The 21,390-nt window shown below is 38.6% G+C and overlaps 1 protein-coding gene across 4 annotated transcripts in view; it reads right to left on the bottom strand.

Annotated features, from left to right (window-relative positions):
* The window catches only part of MYPN (myopalladin), a 134,260-nt gene that overhangs the window by 59,185 nt on the left and 53,685 nt on the right, over positions 1–21,390 (bottom strand). For all 4 annotated transcript variants that reach the window (XM_054035201.1, XM_054035203.1, XM_054035202.1 and 1 more), the window contains 3 exons: positions 11,131–11,306; positions 8,029–8,080; positions 3,879–3,993 (listed from right to left, as the gene is read on the bottom strand). In XM_054035201.1, the coding sequence (XP_053891176.1) occupies positions 3,879–3,993; positions 8,029–8,080; positions 11,131–11,306 (343 nt within the window). The remainder of the gene's footprint in view (positions 1–3,878; positions 3,994–8,028; positions 8,081–11,130; positions 11,307–21,390) is intronic.

Genomic DNA, 21,390 nt, shown 5'->3' with positions numbered 1-21,390 from the left:
AAAGGGGGACTGAATTTTTCATTACAGGTATTGTATCTGCCATGGGTACTTCAGCAAGGCAAATCCATGTAGGCTGCCTGAGAGGTAGGCTCTTTTTAAATGAGCATTCCGATTTATAAAATACTTAGGGGGTGTTAATTCTTAGAAATTTAAATCATACATGTGGCCTTCATCTGCCAAAGCAAACAGATTTCAGAGGTGAAATACCTCCCCACTGACCTTACTCAGATGGGTGAGTGGAATCAAAATGAAAATATCATGCTGCTGTCAGAGTTTTTCTAATTTACATTGCATAACTTGCTGACCAGAGCTTGTTATACAATTCCTTTCTGGGGGAGCAGAAATAGCCCAAAATCAATATAATTAAATTTTCAGTTTCACCAGAGAGAGGAGGCTTTCAAATTTCAAAAGCAGTTTCTTACAAGCCAACAAAACTGAAACTGATGACTTTTTCTGTTTAGACAACTGATGGACTTGCTTGCATGCCCTAGGCAATGCTGTCAAAACTGGGTTCACTCAGAGGATCAGTCCTGTTCTAGTTGAAGTCAACAGCAAATTCCCATTAGTTCAGTGATTTAGCATCAGGTTTGAAGTTACCAGCTTAATTCCAGGAAATGGAGAAATTTACCATGGTTCAGCAGACCTCATTTTTATATAGACATCTAAAATCTGTGTTGACTGATATCTTGAAAATGTCTGATAGAGGGCTGATCAATATAGCAGGATCCCCAGGGTAGTACAATCAGAACTCCCTCAAGATTTTTAGTTCATCGGAATTTAAGAGTGAGGAGTGTGACCCAAGGACCACTTGATGGCCACTGGCAGAGAGGGCACAGGGGAACATAGGGTTAGAGGTATCCCCTGGGTTCACCAAAAAGGGTCATGTAAGGTCTCTACTGAAAGCATGTGTCACATTCGTCATCATAATTATTGTGAAATATATCTGCAGATAATGTGTAATCAGTTATGTACATATACTGAACATTATGTCCTTAAGGTCTTGTAGGTAAAGGCAGGTCACACAGAGCTAGCATGCAATGAGTCAGACTTCTCCAGGCAGGAGATGGGAGATATTTATCTCCCTGGCTGACCATTGTGTATTGTGTATTTTACAATGGAAGTCTACTTGCATATTAATTCAAATGCTAATGAATAGATTGCGAATGCTGGAGGAAAAAACAACAGCGGGGTTATCCTGTTTACAAGTAAAGATAATGAACTTTTAGGGGTGTAACTAGGGGTATAGAGGTACACTGGGCATCCTTCAGTCTGGGCAGAGAAAATGCCAATGTGCTTGATCTTATGAAAGGAAGATCTCAGCCATCCTGGTTGAAAACACTGGGAAAAGGATTTGGGGTAAGTCATACTATATGAGACTAAGGAATGTCTTATGAGTTAAGTTTAGGCTCTAGAAAGCATGTTATGATTTTGTTTTATATGTATCCATTTGTTTCCAATATTTTTACTTACTATAATTTGAATCTTTGTTCTTTGATAATAAATGTAATCTTGTTTTCACTATAAATATATCTAAATACTATGTGTTAAGCAGAGTGGTGATCCTGAGTCACAGCTAGTAAGCTGATGTGTACTATTCCTTTGAGAGTAGAGAATCTATAAGTTCAGGGAGTATTCAGTGGATTGTGGGCTAAGCAGGCCTGAGGGAGGCTTGGAGGCCTTGAGGGTTAATGTGTGCCTATTGCTAACAAGGAGAGCAAGAATCAGGGAGCTGACAAGACATCCTCATGCTAAGGGCAGGTGGTAGTGAGGGGCCTCACCACCCTGGGTATCCCTGGAAAGCATCACAGAGAGGCTTTTTGTACATAAGGGGCCAGATTTTTAAAGGTATTCAAGTGCTTAAAGATACAAGTAGGCATTAGGTGGGCTTTTGTAAATCCCACCTGGAAACTACCTGCATCTTTGAGTGCCCAAATCTGGCCCAAGATGGCTATTTGTTTCACAGTAACTTGCTACTATATACAGACTTCTTATGCAGATGTATAAACCTTTCAGTTTTTGTAAGTGAGATGTGCTAATAACTATGATGGAGAGCCTTTGGTTAACTAAACTGAGCCTCTGAGGTGAAAATGACTTACAGAAATCACAAGCTAATCTTATTTTGATAGCACATTTTCAGATGGCCTCTAATTTTGCTGAAGTAAATTGTATATGCAACCATGGGAGCAAAATTTCTGCATTTTGTTTGCCAACTGGACATTTGCACACCTAACTACTCAATTTTTGTTTAATGCAAGTATAAAAGTACAAAATGAAAGGCCACTTCTGAAAATGTGGCCCTCAAAGTCTGTAGGAGAAAAAAGCTGATGAGCAATTAAGTCCTGAGAATCCATGTGTGGGGGGAATGGTAAGAGATTATTTTCCAAGAAAAGATGGGTGAGTGAAAACTAGTTTGAATATCCTTAGAAACATCCTCGTCTCTGTACTGGTATAGTGTCACAGAATGAAATGCCAGTTCCCTTGTCAATCAGAACTGATGGACAGCACTTTGTCTCTTGAGAGCATGCCTCATCTATATGATTTCACATAAGAAAATGGAAAAGATAATTAAGGTGTAGAGAATTTAACAAAGGAGGGCTTGTACCTACTGTGTCTAACACCTTTGCTATTATCCATTTTACTCCTTCCTAATGGACCTAAGATATCCAGTTAAATGGATATCTTTAATTTGTGCTATTGCTACCACAATTCCATTGTGTAATTGCCATTATTTTTTTCATTTAACTTCCTGGAAGAAATTCAGCTCTCAGTTACAGTAGTGTACATCCACAGTAACTCTGCTTTAAAGGAGTTAATTCAACTATACCCTAATATAAGTGAGAGCTGAATTTGGTGCACTATTTTGTTAGCCCATCAAGCCATAAAATATTGTAAAAATTTGTTGTACAAATAATTTTTGCCAATGTATTTCATACCTTTCCTAAATATTATATAGGTACAATACAATACACCACTAACTATATGTACAGTAAAGTCCAGGCAAATAAATAGCTCATTTACACTCTTGGCAAAGAGTAGGCAAATAGGCTTCAACATAACATTTTAAGGAAGTTGCTCATCAAGAATTCAGTCATATCTGCTTATGGCTAGCGGTTTCCTTTACAGAGGGAAATAGTTTACTCTTAAAGGCAAATATTCTGCCTTCCTTCACAAAGGAGAAGAATTATAAGCTAAGATAAATTAGAAAACTCTAAACAGGAATATTAAAATATAAAATAATTATAGAAACCACTTTAACACAAATCATAGCAGGTGCACTGAATTAAAATTAATTGCAATGAGTCCCATCAGGAAAAAAGAGGCTACATTACATGCTATGTCTGTCACTACTGAATGTGAACAAATCAGTCTGTAATGTGAAGACGCTAATGAACTGACCTACATATGCAACTGCCCTTTACTACATGGAATGTCTGACCTGGTAGAGTGTGCATGGATTCCCTCTACTGGCTGAGATGGTGCAGCTGCTCCTTTTGCTCACTGCCTCATAGTCATAGGGTATGGCTATGCTGCATTTAAAAACCCATGACAGCAAATCTCAGACCCCAGGTCTACAGACTCGGTCTCGCGTTATGGAGCTAAAAAAGGCTGTTTAGACGTTTGGGCTCTGGCTCCGAAACCCACCACTTTCCCGGCGCTTCCGATGCCTATGCTCTGGGAGCAAGAGGCTCCACTCACTCTGCCGTATGTTATATGGTTAGCTATCAGTCATGACATCTATGTGTGCATGCAACCATGTATCATCATGAGGTTCAGAGCTATAAGTCTATCAGACAGGCACATCATGTGTAAAAATGGAGCTGTATATTTTAAAAAAAGATTTTTCTTAAATAGATCATATAGAATATTATTTCCTGTACCTGATAAACTGGCTGACCCACAGTAGATGGCACCTTTGGTGTCTCTTGATGAGTGGTTGTAGTGTTAGTAGCAGGAGATGGTGCATTCAAAGAGATGTCAGTTGGTTTCTGGACTCTGTGAAATATTTAAACAAACAAAATTTTCTAAAAATGAGCAGTGTGCTTTTATGAGTAGAGGATAGTATTGCATAGATGTTCTCTCTGATTAACTAGGCTCCCATAATATACACAGTATTACAATACTATAAAAACTTCATTTTAATATTAACTTTAGGTCTCATCTAAATCAATGTGATAAAGTCAATTCACGTGGGAATATATATGTGGAGCTAATAATTTTGCTGCATAAGTTTGCCATATACTACTCAGGTGGCTGATTTAGTTTTGCAGTATATTATAAAAACCAGCATGGATTAACCAGTTTTGTGACTCTAAAACTGCTCCAGTCAATAGTGGGGGATTGGACCAGCACAGACCCAACTTAGGAACAAGGGATGCATAACAATCCTTCCTCAATTGTACTCAATGCTCCTTAGGCACATGTGAGGATCTGGCCCTCAGAGTCTAACAGAAATGTTGTTGTCTACTATGACACAGAATAAATAATCTGGTTCTTAAAAAAGAACAGCAGGAATAGCTTCACTTTGACAAAAATACTAAGAATTTTGGTAGCACATTTTATAGATGTAATTTTTTTTTAATTTCTGCTATGTCATTTCCATTTATAATTCAGCTGAATATGATAGCTGGTTCTGTTTTATTTTTTAGTGCTAAGTAAAAATGATTAAAACAAACAGTCTTCTTTTTCATTTTCTTTGGGCCATATGTGCGCCTCCTCTGGAAGGTATTAGAACCTTCCCAGGGAAGCCAGTCTCAAGAGTCTGAAAAAACACTGCTGCAAACTGAGTATACAGCTTCAGGAAACATTGGTTTCTCATTTGCAAAGGTGAGAGTTACGTTTTTAGCAGATGATGTAGTATTCATTTCCTTTAAATATAGAGTATTCAACTTCATGTGATGACATGGAAGCTAAGTAGCAAGAAAAGGAAATTCTGGTTATCCTACATCTAATCCAACATAAGCCTGTTCTTTGGGGACATCTAGCTACTAACTCAGAGCAGCATTCTCTTTACCAAGAAATACAGGACTGCAGTACATGGCTTCAAAATCTAACTGAAGCAAGCAAGCTGGAGACAACAATCAGGTGATGTTTTCCCATCTCTTTAAGAGCAGGAAAATAGTTGACAGACCTGGAGGCATCCTCTAATAATCTTGCAAAAGAGAAGAACTGTTAGGAATGAGACCCTTAGAAAAGCCATTGCTAGTGCTGTGCATAACTTCCATTATGAAACTTGAAGACTGGTGGAACTCTCCTGATTTCATGTAGGGCTTTTGGTAGAGCAGAGCAAAATTTTTCAAATAATTTTATTTGCCAAAAAAATGCAGTTGATTGGTCAAATTCAGTTAATAGTTTCAGCTAAAACAAACGATTTAAAAAAAAAAGTCTGAATGTTTTATTTCAACGTTTTGGAAACAAAATGTTTTGACTTTTTGTTTTGAAATGACATTTCATTTTGAAATTCAGCTAGACTTATTTAAAAAACACAAACAAGAACAACAGAAATAGAGGGTTTAAAAAACACCCAAAGCAGAAACTAAACAAACAAACAAAAAAGTTGGTTTAGTTACCAAGCTGAAAAATCAATTATTTGCTCGGCTCTAGCTTCATGTCAATTCCAAAATTCGAGGAAGATTCATGAACCAAGCCAGCCTGAGTCATTTGAGGCTACATGTTCCTCTCTATGGTCTTCTGCTGCAGCAATACATTTTGCAAGAGCAGTACTGGCTTTGACAATTTGGCAGCCAAACTGCCAAAAAAAGGCTAAGAAATCATTGCAGTTAGGTTTGGAGTTAAAGAAAATCTCAGTGGTTTCAGCATTCAAAGTTGATGCAACCAGGGATGCTTTGATGTTTTCAGCACATACCTTGGCCTCTGCTGTGGTGACCAGATGGCACCTCTCATTACAAGCCTGGAAAGGAATATACAGGCTGAAATCATGTTAGGGGCTTCAAAATATTCAGGAAGTTGCTTATGTGGGGAGTCGTTTGACAAAATGATGGTGGAATCCTCCGATAAATTAAAAAAGACCTTACAGAACCCTCTTAACTCCAAATCTGGGAAAAGGAATAGCTGGTTTTATTACGGTCTACATATCGTTTTCATGACTACTCCTCTAAGTACAGAAGGCAGGACTACTGCAAAAGCAAATGGTCCAAGGCTAAGTCTGAAAGGGGAGAAACAAATCTTCCTGCAATGCAAATTCCAACACTGGACATAATGCCTCACTAATTCAGCAAAGTTCCTGCATTTTCCTGGAGTTATTCCTAGATAAAGTTCCTTCCCACTGTAAGGACGGAGACACGGAGTCTTGTGGTGAAAGAGGTTCCATGTTGTTTTTTAAAATGCAGCTTAACCTATTCCTGTCCCTCTTCATTGCCAAAGAATGGCCTCTTGACAAGTGACTGCCAATCAACTTTGATGACACCTGGCTAGAGGCATCAGCTTGTCCTTTGTCTTTGAGGAACAGGTTTACCCACTCCCCAGACTAGTCTGATAAACACATTTCAGTCATAATTTTAGCTTATGTTCATAATTTTACTTTATAATGAACCCTCGCAGGCAGAAGAAGATATAGGTATACCCCTTCCTGGGCAACATCCGAGTCCCATCCAAGGAGGGTCCCGCTCAAGTGACTCAGTCACTGATCCAAATGTTGCAACAGCATAGATATATAGTAAATTTCTGAAAGAGTCATCTTCAACAATCTCAGTGCTTCATTACAGTAGTTCAGCTATTGCATCTCCCTAAGGCGCAGAGAGCTTTGTCTTGGGATTTGAACATTGTGCTGCTCGATACCTTAATGCAGGCGCCCTTTGAACCTATGAAATCAGTTTCATTGTATTACTTGACTGTCAAAATGACCTTTTTGATCGCTATCACTTTGGCAAGAAGGGTGTCAGAGTAGGGAGCTTTGTCAGTTGATCCATCCTGCTGCAAGTTTCACAAAGATAAGATGGTTTTGAAAATGGATCCCATCTTTATTCCAAAAGTAGATTTGATTTTTCATTAAGTACAAGAGATCTCATTGCCTTCTTTCTGTCCACATCCGTCTCATCCAAAGGAGAAGCTATGGCATTAGCTGAATGTAAGGAGAGCTTTAAAGTTTTGTCTGAAAAGAACTGCATAAGAAAAACAGCCTTACTGGTCTTATTTCATCAAAAAAAAAAAAAAAGTACTAAGGCATCGGAATCATCAATCTCACAGTGGATATGCTGGTGCATTGCTGACGCATACAGAGCAAAACAATTCAAACCTCCAGTGGGCACCAGAGCTCACTTAGTACAAGTGGTGGTGGCATCATGAAATGAGAAAGGGAGGTCTCTTATGATAAAATCTGTAAAGCTACAACATGGTCATCCCTTTATACATTTACCAAGTTTTACAAGAAATACTCAGTATTCAGCTGATGCAGATGTTGATTGGCAAGTCTTGCATGCTGCAGTGATTTCATAGATTAGAGGAATCCTTTCTCTCAGTGACATTATTTTGTTCCTTCCCTAGAAATTTTGTCACTGTTGAGAATATCACACACTGAGGCTCTATGGACTTAGAATTGGAGAATTTGTGGTTGTTTATCTGACATTTTTTCCCTTCTTTGACGGGATAGGAGGGGGATCTTTTAAACTTACGGTTACAGTTCTCTGCAGTAGTTAAATTTTTCTTGTTGAGTATTATTTTTGCAAGGTGCTGATGCAGAACGAGAGATTGGTTTTTTTGTTTCAAAGTCCAGAGGAGCTAGCTTTGGAAGCATCTTGAAACTGAGGGGAGTCCCTGGAAGGTGGGGGGTAGTCTCTTGTCAAGCATCCAGTCAACTTTTGATTCTGTACTTTATGGTTAAAAACAGGTGGTGACCCACACTGAGGATCTGTGCACCTACCACTTTGAAGAAGGGAAACTGCTCACTTAAACAACCACAAATTCTCCCATTTTATATTTTAGAGGTTAAACATATTTTAAAAACTTAATCACACACCTACTTTTTTTTTTACAGTAAAATTTTTGGAATATCTTAACGCAAGCAACACTTACTGATCCATTTCTTCTGTGCTAATTTCACCTTCAGATTCAGAAGAGGAGGCACCTATGGAAGGGCAAAAACATTTCACATGGAATCTAAATTTTCAGCAATTTGTCTAGTAAGTATGCAAACCTCCAATATTAGGATTTCTTATATAGACTTTTAAAATTAGGATTATAAAGTTAAAACAAACCAAAAGATTATGTGCAGTAAAAATGAAGTAATGCAGTATACTGAATTAAAAGCAACACTGTATCCTGAATTAAATGCAACACTACTAATGATAAATCTTGGGCCAATACAGATTTGAAATGGTATGGATTCAAGTGAGGAAAACATCATCTAAAGTGACTGTCTGGCTGGATGCCCCACAATTCCTCCTTAAAATGTCACTAATATCTAAATCTTTTGACTGTTCTATGCTCTGTGGCATATGTCTTTGGAAGTATTGTGTGGTCAAATAAGCGCTTATACTTAGACATTTGGTATTACTATCACAAAAACATCAGGGACCTGTAACCACATCTAGTATTCTTTGGGTTATTGGTTCCTCCTCCAGCCACTGCCCATTCAGCACTGTTTTGGTAAGAGAAATCATAGCTCCATTTGCCAGTGGCCTGGTATTCAAGACAATATCTGACTCTGCTTTCCCTGTGGTCAGAATCTGTTTTTTTTTTTCTTTGAGGTGCCTAGTAGTGAATGTCTTCACTTAGCAGTGTCTCCTATCCAATTCCAGTTGTCTTTTATAAAAGCAGATTGTGACCCAAATTTGGAGAGGTAGTAAGCACCTGCTGAGTACCCACAACTCCCATTGTTTTAAGTGGGTGTTGCAGGTATTCAGCACTTCTCATGATTTGTCTCTTCATTGGCAAATTGCAGAAACAGAGAGAGAATATCATTAAAGGATGGTTTGTGATACCTTTATATTGGGTAGTACCTTCCTCAACAAACAGTCTCATTGAGTTTAATGGGAGTGGTCATGGTGTAAGATACTCATTAGCAAGAGTAAGGATCTCACAAATTTGACCCTAAATACAGTAGTATGTACAAAATACATAGAAAATGGAACCACAGCAGGTTTTGCTAGGTTTGGCAATGTAATATTATATTGCCAAACCAAGTAGAAGGTACATATATATATATCCCATAAACACTCTTACAATTTAAATTTTGTATTTTGGAATCAAATAGATACAAGGAAAAACTTTACTCCACATAGATAACAAAATGTATATTAAAATCCATATTCCCATTCCAGAGCAATTTTTAAAAATGTAATGATTTCCTATTAGCTTTTTCCTAAGTCAGGAGAAGGTTGTCTGGCTGCTTAAATTTGTCTTTTATGGTCATTTGCATGAAATCCATAAACAATTTAAATTAACAAAGAGTATCTGAAGGTTGCACAGAATTAGATGTTGCTTAAGAACAACCCGTGGAAACTGACTAACCATAAAATAATGTCATGACAGGATTAGTTATAAAACTTGCTAGGTCATCAATATGCCATGCAGGCAGTTTATTTGTAGTAGTAAGATAAATAATTGAAAACTGTCTTTCCATTATATAAAAATAAGAGAATACACCGATGGAAATATATGTTTACAATTAAAATGACTGAAAAAATTGAATAATGTTGTTATTCTATTACATTTTATGAGACTGAAATCATAAATGAAATTGGGGTAACAAGGCTTAAACTTTGCCTTTGACCCTTAGGATAGAGTTGAGAAAAGCATTGGGATGAGCCATTAAAAAGAAACTAAGCTTATAAGAGTCCTTTGTTAATTCAGGGCCTGAATCAACTGAAGAGCAATTAAGTTTACAGATGCAACAAAGAGGTTCCTCTTCATTCCCATAAACAATGAAAAGGCTCTAGTTAGGTGACCCTCATTCTATCTACATAAAGATGTAGATCCCAAGGTGAGACATCTTTAACCAATCAGAACCCAATAAAGGGTCACTGTCTGCTTGGTTGCAGGCTTCCCTGTTCTCTCCCGTGCAACCACAAATATTAAACTGCATTATTTTTGCACAATTTTATTTTGTTTTCCCATTTTTATCCAAAATGTGGCTGACAAGACTGAAACCAAGCAAAAGTGTAAATGGAAAAGTGTAGAAGGTAATTTTGCCCTACATGAGCTAAAATACAAGAGTTGCCTAGTACTGAGATTTCTTTATTCTCGGTAGTAGTGTTACAGCCAGTGTTTAGCCAGTTAATAGTTTTTGGCACCAACAGCTACTGACCAGTTAGGAGGGGAATAGTGCCAAATTAAGTTAGGTCATATAACTCACAATAAACACACACTCTTAACAAAAATATAAAATAAACATCCTTCTGCTTAGAGTCTGGAAAGAGAGAGAGAAACCAAGATCCTCTGAATTTCTTTTAAAATTTGTGAGGCACTCCGGCTACTATGATAATGGGTCCAGTGTAAAAACCCAGCCGTGATAGACAGAACCCACTTTTAGCTAAATGGGTTGTTTTTGGAACATAAGGATGGAAAACATGAGAGAAAGAGCCTTAAATCTGAGAAAACAAATACATTCAGTTTCATTTACAGTACATATTATATGCAGATATAAGGATCAAAGTATGTGTTGGACTTGTTTGTATACAGCTACAGGTTGGGGATAACAGGTGAATCTCAGGCTATATTTCAGTTTTCCATGTTGAAATAATAATTATTGCCAGAACTATCATATTCCTCAAATGTTTGTGCAACAAGTGCAAGAAAAACAGATTGATGGGGAATTAGACACTTAGGTTGAGTTTTCTTTTTTCTAGTGGAGCTACAGAAAAGAACTATAGAGAGGTATCACAATCTCAGCACTTTTAGTCCCTGATCTTACAATGAGATCTGCAAGAGGTCTTGGATCTGAGTTCGTTACAGGCTCAAGGCTTAGTAAAAATGTATTTAAAGAGCAATAAGAATACCTATATAAAAGAACTTTCAGAGAGAAAATGATAAAATGTATTAATAGACTGGAATTGTTGACTTTCTGCTAGTCAGCTGTGCAGCAAACCAGTAAATTTAGTGCTAGTATATAAAACACATATTTCTATTTTTAAAGATTTATGATCAGTTTCATTTTGCAAAGATTTGTAATGTTACCTTCTATGTATATCTCTGCAGAAGTTGAGTCTGTCCCATAGATGTTTGAAGCAAAGCAAGAATAACGTCCGGTGTCTTCTTCAAAAGCTTCAACTATAATCAATGAGTGCAGATCTCCTGACTGGATAATGTGAATGTCTGGTGAGTTTTCAAGCTCCTTTCCTTCACAGTACCACCTGCAAGGCAAGATTACAGTTAATCATAACAAAAACTTGACAACCAGAGGCTGTTTAACAACAAAACAGATGGCTTATTGTCCTAAGCAGAGAGATACCTTAGGCAAATTAAACTGGCAGTTGAAAGAATAAACAGTTGATTGTTTTTGGAACACATAATTACAACAAATAATAGAGCTACAATCTATATAGTACTTATACCTATGAACATATTAGTTTATTTCAGACAACAATGTGGTATTTTTCCAGATACAGGGATCTCACCGATAACATGATAGGGGAAGAGCATAGAGTCCTAATTTGAATTCAGCTTCAGTTTCTCATTACATCATATGAGTTACATTAGATTTACTTCAAAAACATTATATATACAAACGTACATTAATTTTTGGACATATTATAGAAAAATCTAATCTCAAACTTATAACACTTTCAAGCATCTCTTGATTGACTCCATTTCACTTGCTTGTTTACGTAAGTATCTTATCATTCAAATAGCATACCTTTCTGATGTCTGTTATGTGTGGCCTGGGGATTGGAAAGATTGACTGGATCACTATACAGTAGTAAAGATTGTTATTCTTCCTTGTTTTTTGTATTTGGTATCCATGTTTCTGGTACATGTGTTTAACAGCTTTTTAAAAAGATCAATGCAGTTATGAAAGTCCAAGAGATGGTGGTGTCTCATCTGCCTTTCCTGCACAACAAGGCCCAACCCATAAAGTTCAGATCCAGATCTGAACTCATCCAAAGTTTGGGAGTGTTCAGATCCGGTGTTTTAGTTCAGATCATTCTGTACTTGCCTGGTATAAATTCCTGATATAGAAATTTCTCTTAAACTTCATCCCTGTGAAATGTCATGTTCAGCTTGGAACAAAGTAAAGAAAAGGACTGGAATTTAATCTAACATGACTCTTTACATTGTCATGTGTTGCTGCATGTTTGTGACCACTTGATCATTACACATATAAAGTGAATGTTTACATCCCAAGGAAAAGAAGTTTTCTACCACATTATAAGACATCTCCATGGACAAGTCTTCTCAGGGGCAGATGGCCATTCAGGCAGCTGGACCCTAAATTCTTCTCTGGGTCCTGTTGCTACATTTGCCTTTTAACACTCATTTAGATGGCACAGATTACACTGGGCCTGAACCTGAAATCCCAAATCCTATTTCTCATGTGAAAACAGGGATTTCACAACATTTTGTTAGGCACTTAGAGATATCAAATCTCTTTGCATTTCAAAGAGCCAATGCTGTAGAAGATGCAGGAAAGAAAGGAGCATGTCTAGATTTTGTTGTAAAAGCAGCATCTCAGAGGGCAGCTCCATGAGATTGGTGCTGAGATTGCCTATGGGCTCACCCTTACGCAAACAAGCAGGAGGAGAGAGGAGGCCATCCTGCTGCCCCTTAATGATGTGGAGGGAATGATGGAGGAAGGTAAAAAGCAGCTGGGTTTCACTCCAAAGCAAAACTCAGATTGATGGAGGGTGGGGAAAAGGAAAGGTACTATGGTATATTGAAGTCAGGAATTAAAAGTTCTGGGCAAAGTGCAGAAGCATCTGTTTTTAGATATTGAATTAAACTAATTCTGAACTATAAACCTTTTGAGGTTTGTCCAGTTTATTCAGCCCAACTGTTTCCACATATATGCAATACTGTTTCTTACAAGCAATAGTTTTATTTTCTGTTTTCTGCCTTTTTTCTAATTAACTCAAAGAAATAATTAAGACTGGTTGACTAAAGTATTCAGTGGATATTATTCTGTGAATTCTGATTTTTTTCAAATACATTTGATTGTCAAATAACATAATTCCCAGAAAATATCCACTCAGTGTGCAGTGGCAGTCAAAAAAGCTAACAGAATGCTAGGGGACCGCTGCTCAGGCATCAATGTTCCCTCTAATTTTTAACGTTCACGCGTGGAATAAATTTTGTTATGTGACCAGTATGAAGGTGATGTGTCAATAACAAAATTCATGTGGTGGGGGTGGGTCCAAGGGGTTCAGAGTGTGGGAGGGGGTTCAGGGCTGGGGTGTGTGGGGGGGTGAGGGCTCTGGCTGGGGGTGCAGGCTCTGGGGCGGGGCTGGGGATGAGGGGATTGGTGTATGGGAGGGGGCTCAGACCTGGGGGTGGGGCTGAGGGATTTGGTGTGTGTGAGAGGGCTGTGGGTTGAGGCAGGGGTTTAGGCTGTGGAAGGGGATCCGGGCTCTGAGCTGGGTGTGTGGGCTTTGGGGTGGGGCCGCGGATGAGGAGTTGGAGGTGCAGGAGGGAGGTCTAGGCTGGAGGGTGGGACCGAGGGATTTGGTGTGTGGGAGGGGGCTGTGGGTTGAGGCAGGGGGTTAGGGTGTGGAAAGGGGTCCAGGCCCTGGACTGGGAGTGTGGGCACTGGGGTGGGGCTGGGGACAAGGGTTTTGGAGTGCAGGAGGGGGCTGCAGGGTGGGGGATGGGACTGAAGGATTTGGAGGGCGGGAGGCAGGGCCGTCTCTACCATTTTTGCTGCCCCAAGCAAAAAAAAAAAAAGCCGCCCAAACTGCTGAAGCAGGGGTGCGGGCTCTGGGGTGGGGTTGGGGATGAGGGGTTTGGGGTACATGAGGTGGCTCTGGGTGTGGGGGGGCTTAGGGCTGGAGCAGGGGGTTGGGGCATGGGCTTACCTCGGGCGGCTCCCAGTCAGTGGCACAGTGGGGCTAAGGCAGGCTCCCTGCCTGTCCTGGCTCCATGCTGCACCCTGGAAGCAGCCAGCAGTTCTGGCACCTAGGTGGGGTGGGGCCAGGAGGCTCCGTGTGCTGGTCTCGCTTGTAGGCACCGTCCCCGCAGCTCCCATTGTCCGCTGTTCCTGGCCAATGGGAGTACAGAGCTGGTCCCCAGGGCCAGCTGTATTGGCCGCTGCTCGGGCGGTCCCTGAGGCCAGCTGCCTGTGGCCACCAGAGCAGCGGCTGGTGCGGCTGACTGGGGGGCTACCCAGGCACCTGGCTGCAGAGCCGCTCCAGCAGCAGCCGCTGTAGCTGTCTCCATGTCTGCCTGAGCCACTGGCCCCAAGGTCGGCTACTTGGGAGGCCCTGCGGTCAGCCACACCGGCCACTGCAGAAGTCACGGAGGTCTCAAGAAGTCACGGAAACTCTGACTTCCGCAACTGCCATGACAGACACAGAGCCCTAATGATAGAGGTCTATATAATCATGAGTGGTATGGAAAAAGTGAATAAGGAAGTATCGTTTACTCCTTCACATAACAGAAGAGCCCAGGGCACCCAATGAAATTAATAGTCAGCAGGTTTAAAACAAAGGGAAGTACTTCTTCACACTATGCACAGTCAACCTGTGGAATTCATTGCTGGGGATGGTGCGAAGGCCAAAAGTATAACTGGGTTCAAAAAATAATTAGATAAGATAATGGAGAATAAGTCCATCAATGGCTATTAGCTAATGTGGTAATGAATGCAAGCCCATGCTCCAGGTGTCCCTAAGCCTCCAAAAGCTGGGACTGGATGACAGCGGATGGATCACTCAAAATTGCCTTGTTCTGTTCATTCTCTCTGAAGCATCTCGCACTGGCCACTGTCAAAGACAGGATACTGAACTAGATGGATCATTGGCCTGACCCAGTATGATCGTTCTTATGTTTTAACTATTCACCCAACTCTAGAAATAATTCAACTAAGTAAAAGCTGTGTATGAGCTACTGAGCACAAGCAAATATTATCAAAGAAATGGCAAGTAAAAATATATTACAGCAAATATAAATTAATTGTAGAAAACCTTAGGAAAGACTTTCAAACAATAAACTATACTGTGCTTGCACAGTGTCTCCTACCACACATCATGAGGGTCAGAGCATTAAGAATTTGTTCGTACCTCAGATCATTAAGAATATGACTAAAATAAAATTGCTTACATTTAACACTTCAGTTGCATTAGCATGTTGGAAGTACTGCATTTCAGATCTGTTTGGGGTATATATCAGACAGTATATAAACTCTGGATCGTCCCTAAAGGATCTTCCTGAGAAAAGAAGGGTAAGCAGCCTATACCATTGAAAGATGAACTCTTAACAGAATTATGTGCAGACTGATAAGTGAGGCCTGAGGGAGTTCTGTAACAAAAACAGCACGATAGGCATGCAGGAAGAAGTGGAACTTCAATTACATAACTGAGATACAAACTAGTTACTATTTGTGCCCCGTAAATCATAAAAGCCTAATGTGAGGACAGGGTATATTATTTTGAATAAGACATGGTATGATCTATACCTGTCCAATTAATTGACTTTGATTGTTCAGTCCTGGAACTTGAAAACTCTATCTATTCTGCAGGGGAGTTCCTGCCCTGCAGAGTGAACCCAATTGCCTACTACACTGACATCCTGTTAGAAAGACACTCCTTTATAACTGCAAAGTAGAATTTCAAGGTTGAATGACTGTATGTATCAGTTTTGTGCCTTTAGGCATCAGTTTTACCTCCCACTTTCATAAGTTACTAGCCTTTACTGTAACAAGCACTATAAACTGATCTAATTAATAAGTACTTACAAATTTAAAACTACCAATTACAACTGACAAATATGTAAGCATATATAAAGAAAAGAGCCCAGTAACATAATTTTATTACAACAGACTGAGAACAGGGAGAACTTTGACATATACTTAGTTTTCCCTTCCTAAATTTCTCACAGCTGAAATACAGATTTGCTTATGTGAAATATATTCACATTGTTTTTGTGAAATTTTGCCATTGAGAAAATGGCAAAATTTTATGCTCACAACCCTGATCTCTTAGTTGGTCATCACCTAGGGGAGCCTTGGATCACATTCCTCTATCCCCTCCAGTCCTACTTTGCTCATTTTCTAGGTCTTCAACTCTTGGGTGTGCAAAATTAGATACCCTGGCGTGTTTTTTCAGTCAGTGATTTGCCTAGGACAGAGCTGTGATCCAATATACCGTACTTCATAGCAACCACTGATGCTGCCTCTAAGCTTCATGGACCTTGTTAAATATAACAGAGGGTCCTGTGGCACCTTTAAGACTAACAGAAGTATTGGGAGCATAAGCTTTCGCGGGTAAGAACCTCACTTCTTCAGATGCAAGCACTATAAAGTGCATCTGAAGAAGTGAGGTTCTTATCCACGAAAGCTTATGCTCCCAATACTTCTGTTAGTCTTAAAGGTGCCACAGGACCCTCTGTTGCTTTTTACAGATTCAGACTAACACGGCTACCCCTCTGATACTTGTTAAATATGTGTTTCAAAACACTTCTTAAACACTCTATTATTGGAAGCCAAATTCAGTAGTGAGGCGCTCAGTCAGAAGTTTAAGAAATACCATTATCTGCAATCATTATTATAAAAGGAGCAGAGACAGTTACACATTCCTTAAAAAGCCAAATGGACTATAGATAATTTCCAAAATGGCAGAAGAAAGAACACTTCAAAATTAGTATAAAAAGACAAAAGCTGTGGACTGAAAATAAAGAAGCTTCAAAAGAAGCCTCTCTTTTAAAGGACTGATTGGACAGCCTAGTACTATTGCTATTCTACTGGCTACAGTAAGATTATATGGTTCTTTGCTGTGTGTGTGTGTGTGTGTGTGTGTGTGTATGTATGTATGACAAAGCACAGACATATTACACTAAATACTTTGATACAAGCAACACTAAAATGAAAGGGCTCCTGCTGATCAACTTTTTGAATAAAACTGAAAGGTTTTATAATTCTATAGGGGTAGGTTGGAATCATTCCATTGTTTGTCCAGGGTATTTTCATGTAAACCATTTCTTCCTATTAACTTGCATGAATGCAGTCTTCTGTTATAGAGCAATACAGATGACAATGTATAACTCAGTTACTGCTGTTCTTTCCTCTGCAGTTACTATTCCTCTCTCCCCTTCAAAATGAGCAGCATGAGTTAGTAAAGTAAACTTCAATTTATGCTTCAGACATAGGCTCAGTTTTCCCATGTAGTATATTTTTAATCACTACTTCCATCTTACTTAAAGTTCATACACTAATTATTTTGAGATTACAGAAAAAGAAAAGATTAAGAGTACAATATGCCCTTGTAATTTTTATAAATAAAAGGTATGTTTTTACCCTAATAGTCCTCTCCTCACTACCACAAATTGTAAAATAACATTTTAGGAAATGTTTTAGCAGGATTTTACATCCATCATATAAAATGTCAGATTGTGATATAATCCTTATTAATTAACATTTTATTCTTACTATTGAAATACCGTCCATGGCAGCAATGAAATGTTAGTTACAAAGGGAGTACTGACATTGAGATACGTGGCATGACTAAAGAATCAATACTCTCTGTCACTGACATTTTATTCCTGCCACAAATTGTAGTGATAGTTCCACAACACAAGCCAGATTCACATGAAGCCCAACCAGCGTCAAACACTATGGCCAAATTCATCCCTGGCATAACTCCACAGACTTGAATGGAGTTATATCAAAGACAAGTTTGGCCCCATGGCTTAAAGAGATTAAAAACTAATAAATGAGTTTTTATTAAACTCTCAGAAATATTTTTCAACTTAATGGAGATTATATGACTTTTAAATTTAACTACAAATTAATCAATCACAGATCTATTTTCTTAAACAAAGCAGTGTTCAAATGAACTCTTTTTAGCTATCTGTGTGTATGTGAGAGAGTGTTCTCATAGAAATTTCATGACATGCAACCTGTTTATAGCACTTCAAATCCTCATGACACTTACAGAACGGTTGTGTGTGCCAAATCATGCAATGTGATTCATAAGTAAAATTAACCTAGCAGAGATGAGCCAAACAGTTTGGAAAAAATGTAGACCCCTCTTAGCCCGAGCGGATAAGGAGGGGCCATCTGCCACCAATAGGAAGGATGCATGTCAGACCTACTACTTTAGCAATTTCAAAAAAAAAAGATGCAGAAGGAAGCATGGAGAGAAGTCCTCACAACCTTTAGCTTCATTAAAAGAATTAGATGGTCCTCACCCCAAATACCTATTGTATATCTAACCTGTAGCTAAAGTAAATGTGACTCACTGTTTCAGAGTTTTTGGTGGGCGGGGGTTAAATTGCAATTCAAATTAACGTTTTAAACTATAAATTCTTTGGCGTATGGTAGTTGTTTTCTATGTGTTCATGAATGCCTTGTGCAATGGAGCTGCATCTTGGGTGCCCTCTAGGTGCTACTTCAACATAAATGTTTAATAATAAGCTGTGTTTCTCCCTAGCTGTGAACTCAGTTTTGGGGTCAGTATAACCAGATTTTGTGATGTCATTCTTTGATTTCTCCTTTTTTATGGCATTGCATAAAACTGATATAAAATAAAAGGGATAAAGTTTGGGTACATTGAAACATCTTTGTAGATAAGCTTAATCAATTTCACCTAGCGATGTCCTTAAAATCTTCCTGAGGCATTTGGTATTGCCTCATTTGCCACCTGTGGGCTTATTTATACATTTTACACACAACCATCTTTACATTAAGGCCTGGTTGCCTCAAAGGTTTGGATAAGCATCCAAATCAAAATAATCAAATCTTCAGAGGCTTACTTACCATTACTTTAAATCAGTTTCTTGTGCCACCCACCCTTTCTGTCCCTCACTGAGTGATTACTCACAAATACTTGCCCAATTGGTAGATTACACCACTTACCATTTACAACAGTTTTCTGGCCCAGCTCCATGCAACATGATTTACACTACTATTTACATCACCATTGAATTTGTTCCATAGTGTTTTATTTTTCAATTTGACTTATGTATGTCAGACATATCCAAATTCCAATCACTGTCTTCTGCTCTTTTTGTATTTCACCTAGTATCTAAACTTCTTATCTCTGTAACATCATCTGACTCCTACCCATTCAGTGTGGTGCTTGGTCCCCCTATAATGGTGGTTGCTGGGCTACAGATATAGGTTGATAAGTCTGCTGCAGCCTTGGTTGACAGAGCAGGATCTTTCAGCTCAGGCAGTAGAGGCTCATACTTTTAGATCCTGAGGTCCTGGGTTCATTTCTTACTGATGATGATCTACCAAGGGGCACTGTGTTACACCTTAAAAATGGCTTTTCTATACCTGGATGGCTGTTGTCCAAGTTTCAGAGAGAACTCCTGCAGAAGACACTTACTGGGATTGGTTTGCCCAGTTCTGTAGTTTGTAATTTGTAGTAATTACAGTTATGTAATTAGCATAAAAATACAGTAAATTATTTAATTTTGCAAGTCTCTATGTTACATCAACTGAGTGTAAGAGTGCTCATTTAGAAAGAAAAATTACAATATTATAAATGCAACATTAAAATATAGATACAAAAATATCAGCTAAGTCCATCGTTGTAACAAGTACTAAATATTCTTACAATGCCAGTTTTACAAACAGTAAGTCAAGTGCTGAACAAACAGAGTGTAGAGAAACTTGATCATTTACAGGGAGTAACTGGATTATTAACCCTTTTGCTTGAAGTTGACAAACACTTTCATGTTATAAAAGTGTAAAACATGAAAAGGGAAAGGAGAAATGACTGCAACAAAGACTAGGTTTTCATCACACTGCACTCCATTTCCACATGTAGTAACTGAAACTTGTGACCATAAACACCTGAACAAGTCACTGCACATGGAATTAACCATATACAGAATGGCACTGTCAAATCAGGTACAAATACATGGCAGCATATCAATACCATTAAAAAATAAGAGCTATATGTTTAAAAGTGACTCACACCTGAGACAAGGAGCCTGTCTACACAATGAGCTAGTGTACAGCAAGTCAGGATGTGAATCTACAGTGCACAATCTTATTGCACACTAACTGATTGCGTGGACCTTGCTACAGCGCACTGGGAGTTCTGTAATGCACTTTGCCATATTCCCATTTCAAATAGCAGTATTTCAAAGAACACTACAGAACTTTTAATGTGCTGTAGGAGGGTCCATGTGGTGAGATAGTGTGCAGCAAACTCATGTGTTCAAGATTCACACCCTCACTTGCCACACATTAACTCACCATGCAGACAAGTCCAAGGTTAGCACAACTTATACAACCGTACCCAGGGGTAGATTCCCTTTTGTTTCACCTGGTGCAGCTGCTGCTTATTGACACAAGCCTCTCCATAGCTGCACTAATGTATGGGATTCACAAATAATGTGCCCAACTACTGGATGGGGATTCTATTAATGTGCTCTTGTATGTTCTTGCCATGATTTAGCAGACACAACAAGTGGATACTGAATACTGCTGTATAAATGTAATTTTAAAAGAATGATTTTTATTGACGTCTCAGTTGGTTCTGGAGATATAAAAGCTGAGCTAAATAAGGGAAGTTTGGGTTTAGAGGGAAATTTACAAATGAATTCTGTTGCTATCAAATAACTCATATTTTATTTGTATACATTTTCTGGGGTAAAAGTTGTCTCCCTTATACCTCATTGTTGTTTTAAGTGTTCTCACCAGAGCTGGTCAAATAGTTTATAAAAATTAATGGACACTTTTGCAAACAAAAATGCCAAGTTTGGTTTGCTACGATTCATGGAGTTGTATTATTTATTATGAATAGGTGTCCAGACAACTGCTGGGCATTTGTGAAAATATTTTGTGAATCCTAAAGTTTGGCAAATTTTAGCACAAATGATTATTTGTCTGAAAATTCATACCAAAGTGTGTTATTTACTATTCATTATTCATCCTTTAAAAAGTGTTTTCGTCAGCCAATCAAAGCAGAAATTATATCATGTATCTTAGCTGTTCCATCACACAATGGAAACAATGACTAGTCAAAGTGAACAGTTTGTGAACAACTCATAGTCTGAAAGTTTGGAGTGTTATAGCTGTGTTGGTCCCAGGATATTAGAGAGATAAGGTGAGTGAGGTAATATCTTTTATTGGATGAAGTTCTGTTGGTGAGAGAGACAAGAGACACAGAGCTCTTCTTCAGGTCTGAAAGCTTGTCTCTTTCACCCATCTTGTTTCTCATAGTCTTGAAATTATTAATCTAATTATTCAGCAAAAATTTACAAATGACAAATATATTTTAAGAAAATCATCACTGTATGAATATTTTAATAAGCAAATAAGTGGCTAAATTAACATTG

Source organism: Malaclemys terrapin, chromosome 7, assembly GCF_027887155.1.
Source record: "Malaclemys terrapin pileata isolate rMalTer1 chromosome 7, rMalTer1.hap1, whole genome shotgun sequence".
Classification (NCBI taxonomy): Eukaryota; Metazoa; Chordata; order Testudines; family Emydidae; genus Malaclemys; species Malaclemys terrapin.
Note: the sequence above shows the minus strand (reverse complement) of the source record. Positions and strands in the feature narration are given on the sequence as shown.